General features: G+C 30.3%; 1 protein-coding gene across 1 annotated transcript in view; it reads left to right on the plus strand.

Annotated features, from left to right (window-relative positions):
* Positions 1–20,478, plus strand: part of LOC310922065 (transcription factor 4-like) — an 85,191-nt gene that overhangs the window by 36,356 nt on the left and 28,357 nt on the right. Inside the window, 4 exon segments of the mRNA XM_083882385.1 lie at positions 2,482–2,522; positions 9,234–9,360; positions 13,776–13,887; positions 17,979–18,093. Coding sequence (XP_083738511.1) covers positions 2,482–2,522; positions 9,234–9,360; positions 13,776–13,887; positions 17,979–18,093 — 395 coding nt within the window.

Consider the following 20,478-nt stretch of genomic DNA (forward strand, 5'->3'; position numbering starts at 1 on the left):
TATAATATAATACAATATAATACAATATATAATATAATATAATATAATATAATATAATATAATATAATATAATACAATACAATATAATTTAATATAATACAATATAATATAATATAATACAATATAATACAATATATAATATAATGTAATATAATATAATATAATATAATATAGTATAATACAATACAATATAATTTAATATAATACAATATAATACAATATATTATACAATATAATATAATATAATATAATATAATATAATATAATACAATATATAATATAATACGATATAATACAATATATAATACAATATAATATAATATAATACAATATAATACAATACAATATAATATAATACAATACAGTATAATACCATATAATATAATGTAATATAATACAATATAATCAAATATAGTATAATATAATATAGTGTAATGTAATATAATATGATATAATATAGTATAATATAATGTCATATCATATCGTATAATAGAATATAATATAATACAATATAATATAATGTAATACAATACAATATAATATAATACAACATAATGTAATACAATATTATACAATACAATATAACATAATACAATACAATACAATGTAATATAATATACAATACAATATAATACAATATAATATAATACAATACAGTATAATATAATATAATATAATATAATATAATATAATATAATATAATATATTGAAATAAAATATTTAAATAATTTAAATATTCAAATCAAATCTAATAATGAAATCCAATCAAATAAAATATTCAAATAAACTAAAGTTAAAAAAAATGGGAATAAAAAGGGAGGAGGGAGAGAGAGTTGAACTCTTTTCTGGCTGAAATAAAATAAAATACAATATAATGAAATAGTAAAATAAAATATTAAGATGAAATAAAATATTAAAATAAAATAAAATAAAAAATACTAAAATAAAATATTAAAGTAAAATAAAATAATAAAATAAAAGAAAATAAAATATTAAAATTACCAAAATGAAATATAGTAAAATAAAATATAATAAAATAAAATATTAAACTATAACATTAAAATAAAATATGATATTAAGACAAAATATTAAAATAAAAATCCAAAACAAAAATAAAATAAAATACTAAGATTAGAATATAATATAGAATAAAAATTTAAAATAAAAAAATAAAATAAGAAAATAAAATATTAAAATAAAATAGAATATAAATCAAAGGGATGTTGGTAACTCCTTTCTAACCAAAATTTAATATAAAATAAAATAAAATAAAAATAAAGTAAAATAAAAATAAAATAAAATAAAATAAAATAAAATAAAATAAAATAAAATATTGGGGAAAATGGGAGAAAAATGGGAATTCAATAAAATCCATTAAATATTTATTTTTAACAAACCCCAAAAATCAAGGTTTTGGTCCCAAAAATACTGAATTCAATTTATTTATTAATTATTAAGTTATTAATTAGTTTAATTAGGAATTTTGGGGATTTTTGGGGAATTTTGGGGATTTTTTCGGGATTTTTTGGGAATTTTTTTGGGAATTTTTTGGGGATTTTTTTGAGAGAATTTTTGGGAATATTTTTGGATTTTTTTGAGAAAATTTTTTGGAGTTTTTTGGGGGATTTTTTGGGAATTTTGGGAATTTTTTGGGGATTTTTTTGAGAGATTTTTTGGGAGTTTTTTGGGGTTTTTTTGGGGATTTTTGGGATTTTTTTGGGATTTTTTTGGTGATTTTTTGGGATTTTTGGGGGAATTTTGGGATTTTTGGGGGAATTTTTGGGTTATTTATCCATTCCATTGTATTGATTATTGATTATTGATTATTGATTTATTCATTGCTGGATTTCAGTCCATATTTATTATTTAATTCTCATTTATCAATCATTATTTCTCATTATTTATTAATTCCATTCTATTGATTGTCAATTATCAATTATCGACTATTGATTATTATTGATTATTAGATTTTATTAATTCTCATTTATTACATAATTCTCCTTCATCAGTTATTAATTATCATTATTTATTATCCCTTCCATTATATTGATTATCGATTATTGGTTATCAATTATTAATTATCGATTATCGATTATTGATTATCAATTACTGATTATTCCATTCCCTTTACAATGAAAAAAATTATTTAAAAAACCCAAATATTTTTCAGCCAAAACCTCGAAAATTCCCCTTTTTAAATTAATTTTTTTTGCCTTTTTTTCCCAATAATTTCCTTTGAAATTTTGAATTTTTTCTTTTATTTTTTGATTTTTTTCTTCCAAAATCCCCCAAAAAAATTTAATTTTATTTTTTTTTTCATTTTAATTTCGTTTTCTTTCATTTTAATTTGATTTTCTTTCATTTTAATTTGATTTTCTTTAATTTTATTTGATTTTTTTAAATTTTAATTAAATTTAATTTCGTTTTAATTGAATTTAATTAAATTTTAATTAAATTTTATTTAATTTTTTCTGTCTCCAGGTAAATCCTACCGAGATTCCTCCAACCTGAGCTGCCCCCAGGTGGGTTTCCTTATTAATTAATTAGTTATTAATTAATAATATTATTATTAATAATAATAATTCTTATTATTCCCAAAAATGGGAGAAACTGAGGCACAAACTGGGGGGAAACTGAGGCACAAAAAGGGAAATTTTTACCCCAAAATCGCCAAATTTTCATCCCTAAAATTCCCAATTTTCATCCCTAAAATCCCAAATTTTCATCCTTAAAATCCCAAATTTTTACTCATAAAATCCCAAATTTTCATCCCTAAAATTTCCAAATTTTTACCTCTCAAATCCCAAGGTTTTTTTCCTTAAAATCCCAAATTTTTATTCGTAAAATCTCGAATTTTCATCCCTAAACTCCCAAATTTTCATCTCTAAAATCACAATTTTTTACCCCGTAAAATCCCAATTTTTTTATCCTTAAAACCACAAATTTTTATCCATAAAATCTCCAAATTTTTACCCTTAAAATCCCAAATTTTTATCCTTAAAACCCCAAATTTTTCTCTCTAAAATCCCAAATTTTTTATCCTTAAAATACCAAATTTTTACTCGTAAAATCTCGAATTTTTATCCCAAATTTTTATCCCAAGTTTGGGATGACCCAGTTGGGTTTAACCCACCCAAATTTAACTTTAACCCAAATTTAACCCACCCAGGTTTAACCAAGTTGAGTTTAACCCACCCAGGTTTAACCAGCCCAAGTTTAACCAGCCCAGGTTTAACCCACCCAAATTTAACCCACCCAAGTTTAACCCACCCAAGTTTAACCAACCCAAGTTTAACCCACCCAAATTTAACTTTAACCCAAGTTTAACCCACCCAAAATGACCGAGTTAAGGGTTAACCCAGTTGGGTTTAACCCACCCAAATTTAACTTTAACCCAAATTTAACCCACCCAGGTTTAACCAGCCCAGGTTTAACCCACCCAGGTTTAACCCACCCAAATTTAACCCACCCAAGTTTAACTTTAACCCAAATTTAACCAACCCAAGTTTGACCAACCAAAGTTTAACCAGCCCAGGTTTAACCAGCCAAGTTTAACCCACCCAGAGTGACCGAGTTAAGGGTTAACCCAGTTGGGTTTAACCCACCCAAATTTAACTTTAACCCAAGTTTAACCCACCCAAGTTTAACCTACCCAGGTTTAACCCCCCCAGGTTTAACCCATCCAGATTTAACTCAGTTGGATTTAACCCAGTTGGGTTTAACCCACCCAAATTTAACTTTAACCCAAGTTTAACCCACCCAAAGTGACCGAGTTAAGGGTTAACCCAGTTGGGTTTAACCCACCCAGGTTTAACCCACCCAAATTTAACTTTAACCCAAATTTAACCCACCCAGGTTTAACCAAGTTGGGTTTAACCCACCCAAGTTTAACTTTAACCCAAGTTTAACCCACCCAGGTTTAACTCAGTTGGATTTAACCCAGTTGAGTTTAACCCACCCAAATTTAACCCACCCAAGTTTAACTTTAACCCAAATTTAACCCACCCAAGTTTAACCCACCCAGATTTAACTCAGTTGGATTTAACCCAGTTGGGTTTAACCCACCCAACTTTAACTTTAACCCAAGTTTAACCCACCCAAAGTGACCGAGTTAAGGGTTAACTCAGTTGGGTTTAACCCACCCAAATTTAACTTTAACCCAAATTTAACCCACCCAGGTTTAACCAAGTTGAGTTTAACCCACCCAAGTTTAACCCAAGTTTAACCCACCCAAATTTAACCAACCCAAGTTTAACCCACCCAGATTTAACTCAGTTGGATTTAACCCAGTTGGGTTTAACCCACCCAAATTTAACTTTAACCCAAGTTTAACCCACCCAAAGTGACCGAGTTAAGGGTTAACCCAGTTGAGTTTAACCCACCCAGGTTTAACCCACCCAAATTTAACTTTAACCCAAATTTAACCCACCCAAATTTAACTCAGTTGGATTTAACCCAGTTGAGTTTAACCCACCCAAATTTAACCAACCCAAGTTTAACCCACCCAGGTTTAACCAGCCAAGTTTAACCCACCCAAAGTGACCGAGTTAAGGGTTAACCCACCCAGGTTTAACCCACCCAAATTTAACTTTAACCCAAATTTAACCCACCCAAATTTAACTCAGTTGGCTTTAACCCAGTTGAGTTTAACCCACCCAAATTTAACCCACCCAGGTTTAACCCACCCAAATTTAACTCAGTTGGATTTAACCCAGTTGAGTTTAACCCACCCAGGTTTAACCCACCCAGGTTTAACTCAGTTGGATTTAACCAACCCCCGTTAACCAGGTTAGTTAACCCACCCCCATCCCACCCCCCCCCCCGGAGCTGCAGCTGCTGCAGGAACATAATTAGTCTCATTAAGGAACCTCATTTGCATATGAACGAGCCCGAGCCGAGCCTGATTGGAATTTTAATTAGGGCAGGAAAAAAAATCTCAATTTGTGCCGTTAATTGGGGCGGGGTTGGGTTTGAGGCCAAAAAAAATCCTGAAAAAGGGGCACAAAAAGAGGAGAAAAAGAGGCAAAAAGAGGCAAAAAAAGAGGCAAAGAAGAGCCCAAAAAGAGCCAAAAAAGAGCAAAAAAATGATCAAAAAAAGGACCTAAAAAGGAGCCCAAAAAGGGCCCAAAAAGGATTAAAAATGGACCTAAAAAGGAGCCCAAAAAGAGCCCAAAAGGAGCCCAAAAATGATCCCAAAAAGAGCCCAAAAAATCCCAAAAATGATCCCAAAAAAGAGCCCAAAAAGGGCCCAAAAATAACGAAAAAATGAACACAAAATGAGCCCAAAAAGATCCCAAAAAGAGCCAAAAAAGGATCAAAAAAGGACCTAAAAAGGAGCCCAAAAAGAGCCCAAAAAGGATTCAAAAAGAGCCCAAAAATCCCCCAAAAAAGCCCAAAAAGAGCCCAAAAAAGGAGCTCAAAAAGAGCCAAAAAAGAGCCCAAAAAGGACCCCAAAAAGAGCCAAAAAAGGACCAAAAAAAAGACACAAAAAGGATCCCAAAAAGAGCCCAAAATAGCCCAAAAAGAGCCCAAAAAGGACCCAAAAATAACGAAAAAATGAGCACAAAGTGAGCCCAAAAAGAGCAAAAAAGGATCCCAAAAAGAGCCCAAAAGGAGCCCAAAAAAGAGCCCAAAAAGGGCTCAAAAAGGGCGCAAAAAGATCCCAAAAACATCCCAAAAAGAGACCAAAAAGGATCCCCAAAAGAGCCCAAAAATTATCCCAAAAAGGACGAAAAAAGGATCCCAAAAAGAGCCCAAAAAAATCCCAAAAAGAGCCTAAAAAGGATCCCAAAAAGAGCCCAAAAAGAGCCCAAAAAGGATCAAAAAGAGCCTAAAAAGGATCCCAAAAAGGGCCCAAAAAGAGCCCCAAAAAAATCCCAAAAAGAGCCCAAGAATTATCCCAAAAAGAGCCTAAAAAGGATCCCAAAAAGGGCCCAAAAAGGGCCCAAAAATCACGAAAAAATGAGCACAAAATGAGCCCAAAAAGGATCCCAAAAAGAGCCCAAAAATTATCCCAAAAAATACCCAAAAAGGGCCCAAAAAGGACGAAAAAAATACCCAAAAAGAGCCCAAAAAGAGCCCAAAAAAGGATCCCAAAAGGACTCAAAAAGAGCCCAAAAAGGATCCCAAAAAGGGCCCAAAATAATCCCAAAAAGAGCCAAAAAAAATCCCAAAAATGATCAAAAAAAGGATCCCCAAAAGAGCCCAAAAATTATCCCAAAAAGAGCCAAAAAAATCCCTAAAAGAGCCCAAAAAGAGCCAAAAAAGGATCAAGAAAAGGACTTTAAAAAGATCCCAAAAAGAGCCTAAAAAGAGCCCAAAAAACCCCAAAAAAGAGCCCAAAAAAGAGTTCAAAAAGATCCTAAAAAGGACCCCCAAAAGAGCCCAAAAAGGACCAAAAAATGATCCCAAAAAGAGTCCAAAAAGAGCAAAAAAATGATCCCAAAAAGGATCCAAAAAGAGCCCAAAAAAAACCCAAAAAGAGCCCAAAAAATTATCCCAAAAGGAGCCCAAAAAAGGCCAAAAAGAGCCTAAAAAGAGCCCAAAAATTATCCCAAAAATACCCAAACAAGGATCAAAAAAAGGACCTAAAAAGGATCCCAAAAAGGACCCCAAAAAGAGCCAAAAAAGATCCCAAAAAGAGCCCAAAAAGAGGCCAAAAGGAGCCCAAAAAAGATCAAAAAAGAGCCCAAAAAGAGGCGAAAAAGGATCCCAAAAAAAGCCAAAAAGAGCCCAAAAAGAGCCAAAAAAAGCCCAAAAACCCCAAAAATTATCCCAAAAAGAGCCCAAAAAGGATCCAAAAAAGGATCCAAAAAAGAGCCTAAAAAAGGACCCCAAAAATGGGCCAATCCCATATAAAATCAAACCCATTGATCCCTATTGGAATCTATGGGAAAATCCCATATCAAACCCAATCCATTGATCCCTATTGGAAAATCCCATATCAAACCCAATCCATTGATCCTTATTGGCTAATCCCAATCCATTGATCCCTATTGGAAAATCCCATATCAAACCCAATCTATTGATCCCTATTGGAAAATCCCATAGAAAACCCAATCCATTGATCCCTATTGGAAAATCCCGTATCAAACCCAATCCATTGATCCCTATTGGGCCAAACCCAACCCATTGATCCCTATTGGAATCCCTATTGGAAAATCCCGTCTATTGATCCCTATTGGAAAATCCCATCTAAAATCCCATAGAAAACTCAATCTATTGATCCCAATTGTGTCAATCCCATATAAAACCCAATCTATTGATCCCTATTGGACCAATCCCATACAAAACTCCATCTATTGATCCCTATTGGAAAATCCCATATCAAACCAAATCTATTGATCCCTATTGGAAAATCCCATATAAAACTCAATGCATTGATCCCTATTGGAATTTCTATTGGAAAGTCCCGTATAAAATCCCATATATTGATCCCTATTGGAATCTCTATTGGCCAATCCCATATCAAACCCAATCTATTGATCCCTATTGGAAAATCCCAATCCATTGATCCCTATTGGAAAATCCCATATCAAACCCAATCCATTGATCCTTATTGGCTAATCCCAATCCATTGATCCCTATTGGAAAATCCCGTATCAAACCCAATCCATTGATCCCTATTGGCCAATCCCAATCCATTGATCCCTATTGGCCAATCCCATATCAAATCCAATCCATTGATCCTTATTGGCTAATCCCAATCCATTGATCCCTATTGGAAAATCCCATATCAAACCCAATCCATTGATCCCTATTGGAAAATCCCAATCCATTGATCCCTATTGGAAAATCCCATATCAAACCCAATCTATTGATCCCTATTGGAAAATCCCATAGAAAACCCAATCCATTGATCCCTATTGGAAAATCCCATATCAAACCCAATCTATTGATCCCTATTGGAAAATCCCATAGAAAACCCAATCTATTGATCCCTATTGGAAAATCCCATAGAAAACCCAATCCATTGATCCCTATTGGAAAATCCCGTATCAAACCCAACCCATTGATACCTATTGGAAAATCCCGTATCAAACCCAATCCATTGATCCCTATTGGAAAATCCCGTATCAAACCCAACCCATTGATCCCTATTGGAATCCCTATTGGAAAATCCCGTCTATTGATCCCTATTGGAAAATCCCATCTAAAATCCCATAGAAAACTCAATCTATTGATCCCAATTGTGTCAATCCCATATAAAACCCAATTATTGATCCCCATTGGTTCAATCCCATATAAAACCCAATCTATTGATCCCTATTGGAAAATCCCATATAAAACCCAATCTATTGATCCCTATTGGAAAATCCCATAGAAAACTCAATTTATTGATCCCAATTGTGTCAATCCCATATCAAACCCAATCCATTGATCCCTATTGGCCAATCCCAATCCATTGATCTCTATTGGAAAATCCCATATCAAACCCAATTATTGATCCGCATTGGGCCAATCCCAATCTATTGATCCCCATTGTGTCAATCCCATATAAAACCGATTTTATTGATCCCCATTGGTTCGATCCCATACAAAACCCAATTATTGATCCGCATTGGTTCGATCCCATATAAAACTCAGTTTATTGATCCCTATTGGAAAATCCCATATAAAACCCAATCCATTGATCCCAATTAGGTCAATCCCATATCAAACCCAATTATTGATCCCCACTGGTTCGATCCCATACAAAACCCAATTATTGATCTCTATTGGGCCAATCCCAATCCATTGATCCCAATTAGGTCAATCCCATATCAAACCCAATTATTGATCCCCATTGGTTCGATCCCATACAAAACCCAATTATTGATCCCCATTGGTTCGATCCCATATAAAACTCAATTTATTGATCCCCATTGGTTCGATCCCATACAAAACCCAATTATTGATCCCTATTGGGCCAATCCCAATCCATTGATCCCAATTAGGCCAATCCCATACAAAACCCAATTATTGATCCCCATTGGTTCGATCCCATACAAACCCCAATTATTGATCCCCATTGGTTCGATCCCATACAAACCCCAATTATTGATCCCCATTGGTTCGATCCCATACAAACCCCAATTATTGATCCCCATTGGTTCGATCCCATACAAACCCCAATTTATTGATCCGATTTATTCCGAATCTCCCCCATTTTTTTCCCAAAGCCCCGAATCCCTTTGGGGGCTGTTTTTAGGGTGGGGATTGAGGTTTTTAGTGCAATTTTTGTGTCCCCACAGCAGAGTCTCCTGGGCGGGGAGCTGGAGCTGGGCGCGGCCTCGGCGCTGTCCCCGACCAAAGGGGGGGCACAGTTTTATCAATTCGGGGCCGGCGCGCGGCGGAGAGCCCTGCACGCCGCCTCCATGGGTGAGTAACGACAGAATAATCCAGAAATTCCCAAAAATCCCAAAAAATTCCAGTGATTCTAATGGTCCCAGTGATCCCAATGGTGCCAATAATCCAAATAAACCAAATATTACAAATAATCCAAGTAGGCCCAATAACCCAAAAAATCCAAATTATCCCAATAATCCCAATAATCCAAGAAATCCCAATAATCCAAGAAATCCCAATAACCCGAATAATCCAAATTATCCCAATAGCCCCAATAATCCAAATTATTCCAATAGTCCCAAAAATCCAAATAATCCAAATAAAAGAATTCCATTAATCCAAGAAATCTCAATAACCCAAATAATCCCATTAATCCCAATAACCCAAATAATCCCAATTATCCCAATTATCCCAATAATCCCAATGATCCCAATTAGCCCAAATAACCCAAATAATTCCAATAATCCAAATAATCACAATAATCCAAATAATCCAAATAATCACAATTATCCAAATAATTCCAATAATCCAAGAAATCCCAATAACCCAAATAATTCCAATAACCCCAAAAATTCCAATTTTCCAAATAACCCAAATAATCCCAATTCTCCAAATAACCCCAAAAAATCCCAATAACCCAAATTATCCCAATAATCCCAATTAGCCAAATAACCCCTAAAAAATCCCCCCAAAAAAATCCCCCAAAAGATCCAAAAAAAAATCCAAAAAAATTCAAAAAAAATCCCCAAAAAGTCTTTAAAAAAATCCCCAAAAAGTCCCCAAAAAAATCCCCAAAAATTCCCTAAAAATCCCCCAAAAATTAAAAAAATAATTTCCAAAAGTCCTACAAAAAATCCTCAAAAATCTCCAAAAAATCGCCCAAAAAATCCTCAAAAAATTCCCCAAAAACTCCCAAAAAATCCCAAAAAAATCTCAAAAAATTTCATTAAAAATCCCCAAAAAATCCTCCAAAAAATCTGTCAAAAACAAAAAAAACCCACCGAAAAATCCCAAAAATTCCATTAAAAATCCTAAAAAAATCCCCTAAAAATCAGAAAAAAAGAAGTAAAAAAATCCTCAAAAAATCTCCAAAAAATCACCAAAAATTCCCAAAAAAATTCCCAAAAATTCCCCAAAAATCCATAAAAAATCCCCAAAAAATTCCAAAAAAATCCCCAAAAAATCCTCAAAAAATTAATTAAAAATCCCCAAAAAGTCCTAAAAAATTCCCCAAAAATCCATAAAAAATCCCAAAAAATCCTCCAAAACTTCCCAAAAAAATCTTCAAAAAATTTCATTAAAAATCCCCAAAAAATCCTCAAAAAATCCCCAAAAAAATCCCCAAAAAATCCCCAGAAAATCCCCAAAAAATTAATTAAAAATCCCCAAAAAGTCCTAAAAAAAAAATCCCCAAAAACCCAAAAAAATCTCCAAAAAATCCCCAAAAAATCCTCCAAAAAATCCTCAAAAACCCACCAAAAAATCCAAAAAAATCCATTAAAAATCCTAAAAAATCCCCTAAAAATCAGAAAAAAATAAGTAAAAAAATCCTCAAAAAATCTCCAAAAAATCCCCCAAAAATTCCCATAAAAATCCTAAAAAATTCCCGAAAAAATCCCCAAAAAATCCCGAAAAAAATCCCCCAAAATTCCACAAAAAAATCCCCCAAAAATCTCTAAAAAATCCCCAAAAAATTCATTAAAAATCTTCAAAAATTCCCCAAAAATTCCCCAAAAAATCCCCAAAAAATTCATTAAAAATCAAAAAAAATCCCCAAAAAATCCCCAAAAAATCCCAAAAAAATCCCCAAAAAATCCCCAAAAAATCCTAAAAAATTCCCAATTTTTTAATCCATTTTTTCTGTTTTTTTTTTTTTTTTGTCTTTTATTTTCATTTTTCTTCCAGAAGTTCAAACAAAGAAAGTCCGAAAAGTCCCTCCGGGTTTGCCCTCCTCAGTAAGTACCTGAAAATTCCAATTTTTTGGGGTTTTTTGGGGATTTTTTAGGGATTTTTTTGGGATTTTTTAGGGATTTTTTTGAGATTTTTTTGAGATTTTTTTGAGGATTTTTTGAGGATTTTTTTTGGATTTTTGGGGATTTTTTGGGATTTTTTGGGGAATTTTTGGGGATTTTTTTGGGGATTTTTTGGGAATTTTTTGAGGATTTTTTGGGAATTTTTTTAGAATTTTTTTTTGATTTTTAATGATTTTTTTGGGGATTTTTGGGGATTTTTTGGGATTTTTTTCTGATTTTTGGGGGATTTTTGGAGATTTTTTGGGGGATTTTTAGGGATTTTTTGGGGATTTTTTAGGAATTTTTTGAGGATTTTTTGGGAATTTTTTCCGAATTTTTTCCGAATTTTTTCTGATTATTTGGGGGATTTTTTCTGATTTTTTGGATTTTTTTGAGATTTAGGGATTTTTTGGGGAATTTTTTGGGGGATTTTTTTGGGGATTTTTTGAGAATTTTTTGGGGATTTTTTCCGCATTTTTTCTGAATTATTTCAGATTTTTTGGGGGATTTTTTCTGATTTTTTGGATTTTTTGGAGATTTTTGGGGATTTTTTGGGGAATTTTTTTGGGGGGATTTTTTGGGAATTTTGTGGGGAATTTTTGGGGGATTTTTTGGGATTTTTGAGGGATTTTTTGGGATTTTTTTGGGATTTTTTTGAGATTTTTTTGAGATTTTTTTTGAGGATTTTTTTGAGGATTTTTTTTTTGGATTTTTGGGGATTTTTTGGGATTTTTTGAGGATTTTTTGGGGATTTTTTGGGGATTTTTTGGTGATTTTTTTGAGTTTTTTGGGGGGATTTTTTGAGAATTTTTTTGGGATTTTTTTGGATTTTTTTCCCGAATTTTTTCCGAATTTTTTCTGATTTTTGGGGGGATTTTTTCTGATTTTTTGGGGATTTTTTTGGGAATTTTTGGGGATTTTTTTGGGAATTTTTGGGAATTTTTTTAGAATTTTTTTTTGATTTTTTTAATGATTTTTTTGGGGATTTTTGGGGGATTTTTTGGGATTTTTTTCTGATTTTTGGGGGATTTTTGGAGCTTTTTTGGGGAATTTTTGGAGATTTTTTGGGGATTTTTTAGGAATTTTTTGAGGATTTTTTGGGAATTTTTTCCGAATTTTTTCCGAATTTTTTCTGATTATTTGGGGGATTTTTTCTGATTTTTTGGATTTTTTTGAGATTTTTGGGGATTTTTTGGGGAATTTTTTTGGGGATTTTTTTTGGAATTTTTAGGGAATTTTTTGGGGAATTTTTGGGGGATTTTTTGGAGATTTTTTGGGACTTTTTGGGATTTTTTGGGGATTTTTTTTGGAAATTTTTTGGGATTTTTTAGGAATTTTTGGAGGATTTTTTAGGGATTTTTGGGGAATTTTTGGGATTTTTTGGGGATTTTTTTGAGATTTTTTGGGATTTTTTGAGGATTTTTTGGGGATTTTTTGGGAATTTTTTTAGATTTTTAATTATTTTTAATGATTTTTTGGGGGATTTTTTGGGGTTTTTTTTCTGATTTTTTGGGGATTTTTGGAGATTTTTGGGGGGATTTTTTGGAGATTTTTTGATGATTTTTTGGGGATTTTTTTGAGATTTTTTGGAGATTTTTTAGGAATTTTTAAAGGATTTTTTTAGGATTTTTTTCGTGATTTTTCGTGATTTTTTTAGGTGATTTTTAGTGAATTTTTAGGGAATTTTTAGGGATTTTAAAAGGATTTTGGGGGGGGATTTTTTAGGAATTTTTTGAGGATTTTTTTGTGATTTTTGGGGGAATTTTTTAGGGAATTTTTAAGGATTTTTTGGGAATTTTTTCTGAATTTTTTGGAGATTTTTGGGGGATTTTTTTTAGAATTTTTTGGGATTTTTTTGCGGAATTTTTGAGGATTTTTTGGGAATTTTTGGAGGATTTTTTAGAGATTTTTAAGAAATTTTTCGTGGTTTTTTTGGAGATTTTAAAGGATTTTTAGGAGGGATTTTTTAGGGATTTTTGGGGATTTTTTTCTGAATTTTTTTCTGATTTTTGGGGGGGAATTTTTGTGGATTTTTTAGGGATTTTTAGGGAATTTTTTTCCAATTTTTTTTCTGGTTTTTTTTGAGATTTTTCGAGGAATTGTCTCGATTTTTTTGCCAATTTTCACCCCAAAAATCCAATTTTTTTTCCTAAAAATCCCAAATTTTTTTGTCATTTCAGGACCAAAAATCCCTTTTTTTTTTTGGACAATTTTAGTGCCAAAAAAATCCAATTTTTGGGACAATTTTAGTGCCAAAAAATCCAATTTTTTCACTGTTTTTCCCCCCAAAAAAATCCAATTTTTGCTCCAATTTCGCTCCCAAACCCCCTAAAAACTCCCGGTTTTTTTTGCCCAGCCCCTTCCCCACCCTTTTAAAACTCTAAATAATTTATAAAATGTATAAAAACGAATAAAATTTTCTATTTTTTGCCCCAGGTTTACGCCCCGTCCTCCGGTGGAGCCGATTTCAATCGAGACTCGCCGGGATTTCCCAGTTCCAAATCTGCCAATCCTGGAGGGGCCTTTCCCAGCTCCTTCTTCATGCAAGGTGAGATTTAAAATTGTTAAAAAATGCTAAAAATGTTCCCAAAAAATAAATAAAAATTTAAAAAAAAAATTTAAAAAAATTGTCAAAAAAATTCAGAAAAAAAAAATCCAAGAAAATGGTGAAGAAATTGCCAAGAATTTAAAAAAATTCCAAAAGAATCGTGAAGAAATTGCCAAAAAATCAGAAAAAAATTGCCAAAAAAATCAGAAAAAAATTGCCAAAAAAGTGCCCAAAAATTCAAAAAATAGTGATAAAAAAATTGACAAAAAATTTCCTAAAAAATCCCCCAAAAATTGCGAAAAATTGAAAAAAAATCCTAAAAAATTCTGAAAAAATTCCTAAAAACGTTTCCCAAAAATTCTCAAAAAATTCCAAGAAAATTCCCAAAAAAGTCCCCAAAAAAATCTCAAAAAATTTCCCAAAAAATTCCAAAAAAAAATTCCAAAAAATTCCAAAAACTAAAAAAATCCCAAAAAATTCCCAAAAAATTCCCCAAAAAATTCTCAAAAAATTCCCCAAAAATTCCCCAAAAATTCCTAAAAATTCTCAAAAAATTCCAAAAAAATTCTTAAAAAAATTCCCAAAAAATTCTCAAAAAAAATCCTAAAAAATTCCGAAAAAATTCTCAAAAAAATCCCCCAAAAAATCCCCAAAAATTTCAAAAAAATTTCCAAAAGAATTCAAAAAAATTTCGCAAAAAAATCCCCTCAAAAATTCCCAAAAAATTCCAAAAAAATTCCCGAAAAAATCCCAAAAAATTCCCCAAAAAATAAAAAAAAAATCCCAAAAAATTCCCAAAAAATTGCCAAAAAATTCCCAAAAAATTCCTAAAAAATTGGCAAAAAAATCCCAAAAAATTTGCCAAAAATTGGAAAAAAATCACCCCAAAATTCCAAAAAAAATCCCAAAAAATAAAAAAATAATTAAAATAAATTGTCAAAAAAAAACCCCTAAAAAAATCCCCAAAAAATCCCCAAAATGTGGAATTTTTATTGTTCCAAATCTGCCAATCCTGGAGGGGCCTTTCCCAGCTCCTTCTTCATGCAAAGTGAGAGAAAAACATCCTAAAATATTCCTAAAAACATCCGAAAATATTCTCCAAAAAATTAAAAAAAAAATTTAAAAAAATTGTCAAAAAATTGAGAAAAAAAATGAGAAAAAATGGCGAAAAAATTAAAAAAAAATCATGAAAAAATTTTAAAAAAAATTCTAAAAAATTCCTCCAAAAAAATAAAAAAAATATTTAAAAAAATTTTAAAAAATATTTAAAAAATTACCCCAAAAAATTCCAAAAAAATCCCCCAAAAATTCCCAAAAAAATTCTCAAAAAAATCCAAAAAAATTCCCCAAAAAATTCCTAAAAAATTCCCCAAAAATTCCCTAAAAAATCCCAAAAAAATTTTCAAAAAATTCCCAAAAAATTCCTAAGAAATTCTCAAAAAAAATCCCCCAAAAAATCCCCCAAAAATAATAAAAAACCCCAAAAAATCCTAAAAAATTCCAAAAAAATTCCGAAAAAATTTCGCAAAAAATTCCCAAAAAAATTTCAAAAAAATTCCAAAAATTAAAAAAAAAAAAATTCCCGAAAAAATCCACAAAAAATCCACAAAAAATTCCCTAAAAAATAAAAAAAAATTCCCAAAAAATCCCAAAAAAATCCCCCCAAAAATTAAAAAAAAATTCCAAAAAAATCCCAAAAAAATCTCAAAAAATTCCAAAAAAATTCTCCAAAAAATTCCCCAAAAAATTCAGAAAAAAATTCGCCCAAAATTCAAAAAAAAAAAATTCCTAAAAAATTCCCCAAAAATTCCTAAAAAATTCTCAAAAAAAATCCTAAAAAATTCCCCAAAAAATTCCAAAAAAAAATTCCAAAAATCCCCAAAAATTAAAAAAAAAAATTCCGAAAAAAATCCTAAAAAATTCCCTAAAAAATAAAAAAAAATCCCAAAAAATCCACAAAAATTCCCAAAAAAATAATAAAAAAAATTTCTAAAAAATTCCCCAAAAATTCCTAAAAAATTCCCCAAAAAAATCCAAAAAAATTGGGAAAAAAATAGCAAAAAAAAGGCAAAAAATGCCGAAAAAAAGAATCCAAGAAGTTCCAAAAAAATAGAAAAAAATCCCCAAAAAATTGACCAAAAAATTCTAAAAAAATTCTAAAAAAATTCTCCCAAAAAATTACAAAAAAAGTCCCAAAAAAATAAAAAAAATTCCCCAAAAATTCCAAAAAAATCCCCCAAAAAATCCCCAAAAATTTAAAAAAAAATTCCCAAAAAATTCCCGAAAAAATCCCCAAAAAATCCCCCAAAAATTCCTAAAAAATTCTCAAAAAATTCTAAAAAAAATTCCCTAAAAAATTCTCAAAAAGTTCCCAAAAAATTCCCAAAAAATCCCAAAAAATTTCCCAAAAAATTCCCAAAAAAAATTTCCAAAAAAATTCCCGAAAAAATCCCCCAAAAATTCCTAAAAAATTCTCAAAAAAATCAGAAAAAAATCGCCCAAAATGCAAAAAAAATCCTAAAAAATTCCCCAAAAAAATTCCCCAAAAAATTTCCTAAAAAATTCTCAAAAAATCCCCCAAAAATTCCCCAAAAATTCAGAAAAAATTCTCAAAAAAATCCCCCCAAAAATCCCCAAAAATTTCAAAAAATTTTCCAAAAGAATTCTAAAAAATTTCGCAAAAAATCCCCCCAAAAATTCCCAAAAAATTCCAAAAAAATTCCAAAAAAATTCCTGAAAAAATCCCCAAAAATTCCCCCAAAAATAAAAAAAAATCCTAAAAAATTCCCAAAAAATTCCCAAAAAATTCCTAAAAAATTGGCAAAAAAAAATCCCAAAAAATTTGCCAAAAAATTTGAAATAAATCCCCCCAAAATTAAAAAAAAAAAATCCCAAAAAATAAAAAAATAATTAAAATAAATTCCCAAAAAAATTCCCAAAAAAATCCCCCAAAAATTCCCCCAAAAAATCTGAAAAAAATCCAAAAAAATTCCCCAAAAAATTCCAAAAAAATTCCCAAAAAAAATCCCTAAAAAATTCCCCCAAAAATTCCCAAAAAATTCTAAAAAAATTCGCCCAAAATTAAAAAAAAAATCCTAAAAAATCCAAAAAAAAAAAATCCCCAAAAATTCTTTAAAAATTCTCAAAAAATTCCAAAAAATTCCCCAAAAAATAAAAAAAAATCCTAAAAAATTCCCACAATATTCTAAAAAAATTCCCAAAAAAATTCTCCCAAAATTCCCCGTAAAATTCCAAAAAAATCTCCAAAAATTTCAGAAAAAAATTTTAAAAATTTCGCAAAAAATCCTCCAAAAATTCCCAAAAAATTCAAAAAAAAATCCTAAAAATTGCCCAAAAAATCCCAAAAAAATCCAGAAAAATTCAGGAAAAAACTGGGATCAAATCCAAGAAAATTCTGGAAGAAAATTAATTTGGGAGAAAATTTGGGGGAAAAAATGGGAAAATTCCGGGAAAATTTGGGAAAAAAAATCCAGAAAAATTCAGGGAAGTTGGGTGGGAAAATCCCAATTTTTGGGCAAAAAAATTCGCAATTTTTGGCTCATAAAAACTCCAATTTTTGGACCCAAAACTCCCTAAAAAATCCCAAATTTTCGTCCAAAAAATTCCCAATTTTTCGTCCAAAAAATCCCAATTTTTGGACCAAAATCTCCCCAAAAAATCCCAAATCTGGGGCCAAAAAACCTCTTTAAAAATCCCAATTTTTGGACCAAAAACTCCCTAAAAAGAATCCCAAATTTTGGTCGAAAAACTCCCAAAAAAATCCCAAATTTTGGCCCAAAAAAATCCCCAATTTCTGAGCCAAAAACCCCCAAAAAATCCCAAATTTTGGCCCAAAAAAATCCCAATTTTTGAGCCAAAAACTCCCCAAAAAATCCCAAATTTTGCCCCAAAAAATCGGAATTTTTGCTCCAAAATTCCCCAAATTTTCACTTAAAAATCCCAAATTTCCACCCAAACTCCTCCAATTTTTTTCTCAACTCCTTCTCCTCCTCTTCCCCCACCAAAATTTCATTAAAATATTTTAATTTTTTATCGATTTTAAGTGTTTTTTGTGTCTTTTGTGTTTCCAGACGGGCACCACGGGACCCCTGGAGCGGCCAAAGCGCCTACGGGGGAATGTTGGGAAATTCTTCTCACATTTCAAATTCCGCCACTTATTGTAGTCTCCACCCTCATGAAAGATTGGTGAGTGAAAAATTCAGATTTTCAGGATTATTTTGGTGGTTTTTGGGGGTTTTTACGATTTTTTTTGGATTTTTATGAATTTTTTTGTGAATTTTTTCACGATTTTTTCGTGATTTTTCGCTTATTTTTTTGAAGATTTTTTTTTGAATTTTTACAGGATTTTGGGGGGATTTTTTAATGATTTTTTGGAGATTTTTTTAGGGATTTTAGATAAATTTTGGGGAATTTTTTGGGAATTTTAGGATTTTTACGGATTTTTTATGAATTTTTTTTGTGAATTTTTTTGCGATTTTTTTGTGATTTTTCACTAATTTTTGAAGATTTTTTGAATTTTTACAGGATTTTGGGGGGATTTTTCAATGAATTTTAGATTATTTTTAGAGGGATTTTAGATAAAGTTTTTGAGAATTTTGGGGAATTTTTTAGGGAATTTTTAGGATTTTTCAGGAATTTTTTCGGGATTTTTTTTGGCGAATTTTCGCGATTTTTTGGGGGATTTTTTGGGGGATTTTTTAGGATTTTTGGAGATTTTTTAATGATTTTAGGAGATTTTTACGAGGGATTTTAGAGGAAATTTTGAGGATTTTTTGGGAATTTTTTGGGAATTTTTTGGGAATTTTTTGGATTTTTTTGGATTTTTAATGATTTTTTTCGAATTTTTTTCGGATTTTTTTGAGATTTTTTTCCCATTTTTTTTTCCAATTTTAAAGGATTTTTTAGTGGTTTTTTAGGAGAATTTTAGGAGTTTTTTCGACAATTTTACGGAATTATTTGGGAATTTTTTTGGGAATTTTTAGGATTTTTTTTTTAATTTTTTATGAATTTTTTTTGCGATTTTTTGCTAATTTTTCGTGATTTTTTTTGTGTTTTTGTGGCATTTTTTGGGAATTTTAAAAGATTTTTTTGTGATTTTTTAGGGATTTTTTGGGGAATTTTTGAGGAATTTTTTTGGGATTTTTTTGGAATTTTTAGGATTTTTTTAGGGATTTTTTAGGGAGTTTTTAGTGATTTTTAGGGAATTTTTAAGGGATTTTTAAGGGATTTTTAAGGGATTTTTGAGGAATTTTTTTGGGAATTTCTTAGGAATTTTTTGGGAATTTTTTAGGGATTTTTTAGGGAATTTTTTGGGGATTTTTTGGGATTTTTTAGGGATTTTTTGGAGAATTTTTTGGGATTTTTTTGGAATTTTTAGGGATTTTTTAGGGATTTTTTGGGAGTTTTTTGGGGATTTTTTGAGGTGGCCTCATGAAAGATTGGTGAGTTGATTCCTAAAAAAAATCGGGAATTTTTTCAGGATTAATTTGGTGGGTTTCGGGGGTTTTTACGATTTTTTTTGGATTTTTTATGAATTTTTTTTGGTATTTTTTGTGAATTTTTTCGCGATTTTTTTTTAGGATTTTTACAGGATTTTTTTGATTTTTTTTTCCAATTTTATAGGATTTTTTAGTGTTTTTTAAAGGAGAATTTTAGGGATTTTTTTTGTGACTTTTTAGGGATTTTTTGGGAATTTTTAGGATTTTTTTTGGATTTTTTATGGATTTTTTCGCGATTTTTTTTCGCGATTTTTTTGGGAATTTTTTGAGGATTTTTTTGGGGGAATTTTTGGGAATTTTTAAAGATTTTAGGTGATTTTTAGAGGGATTTTAGAGGATTTTTTAGAGAATTTTGGGGATTTTTGGGGAATTTTTAGGATTTTTTTTGGAATTTTTTCGCGATTTTTTTCACAATTTTTCGTGAATTTTTTTGGGATTTTCAAAGGATTTTTGGGGATTTTTTTTAGGATTTTTTTAGGGATTTTTTGGGGAAGTTTTTAGGGATTTTTAGGGATTTTTTAGGGAATTTTTAGGGAATTTTTTAGGGAATTTTTAGAGATTTTTTAGGGATTTTTTTGAGAATTTTTCAGGATATTTTTGGGGGTTTTTTTGGGGATTTTTTAGGGAATTTTTAGAGAGTTTTTTAGGGATGTTTTTGGGGTTTTTTAAAGGGATTTTAGAGGAAATATTTGCGATTTTTTAAAGGATTTTTTGAGATTTTTTCACGATTTTTAAACTGAATTTTTACAGATTTTTTTGCAGTTTTTCACGACCTTTTACAAATTTTTGAGGTTTTTTTGCGGTTTTTTTTTATTATTTTTTAAGGATTTTTTGATGATTTTTTGGATACTTTTAGGAGATGTTAAAGGAATTTTTAGGGGGTTTTTAGGAATTTTTTAGGAATTTTTTTGGAATTTTTAGGAATTTTTACGGTTTTTTTCGAGTTTTTTTTGCTGTTTTTTTATGAGGATTTTGTTGGATTTTTGTGAGGTTTTTTAATGATTTTTTGGAGATTTTTAAAGGGAATTGAAAGAAACTTTAGGAATTTTTTGGGGGAATTTTTGAGGAATTT

This window comes from Zosterops lateralis, assembly GCF_965231275.1.
Source record: "Zosterops lateralis genome assembly, chromosome: W".
Lineage (NCBI taxonomy): Eukaryota > Metazoa > Chordata > Aves > Passeriformes > Zosteropidae > Zosterops > Zosterops lateralis.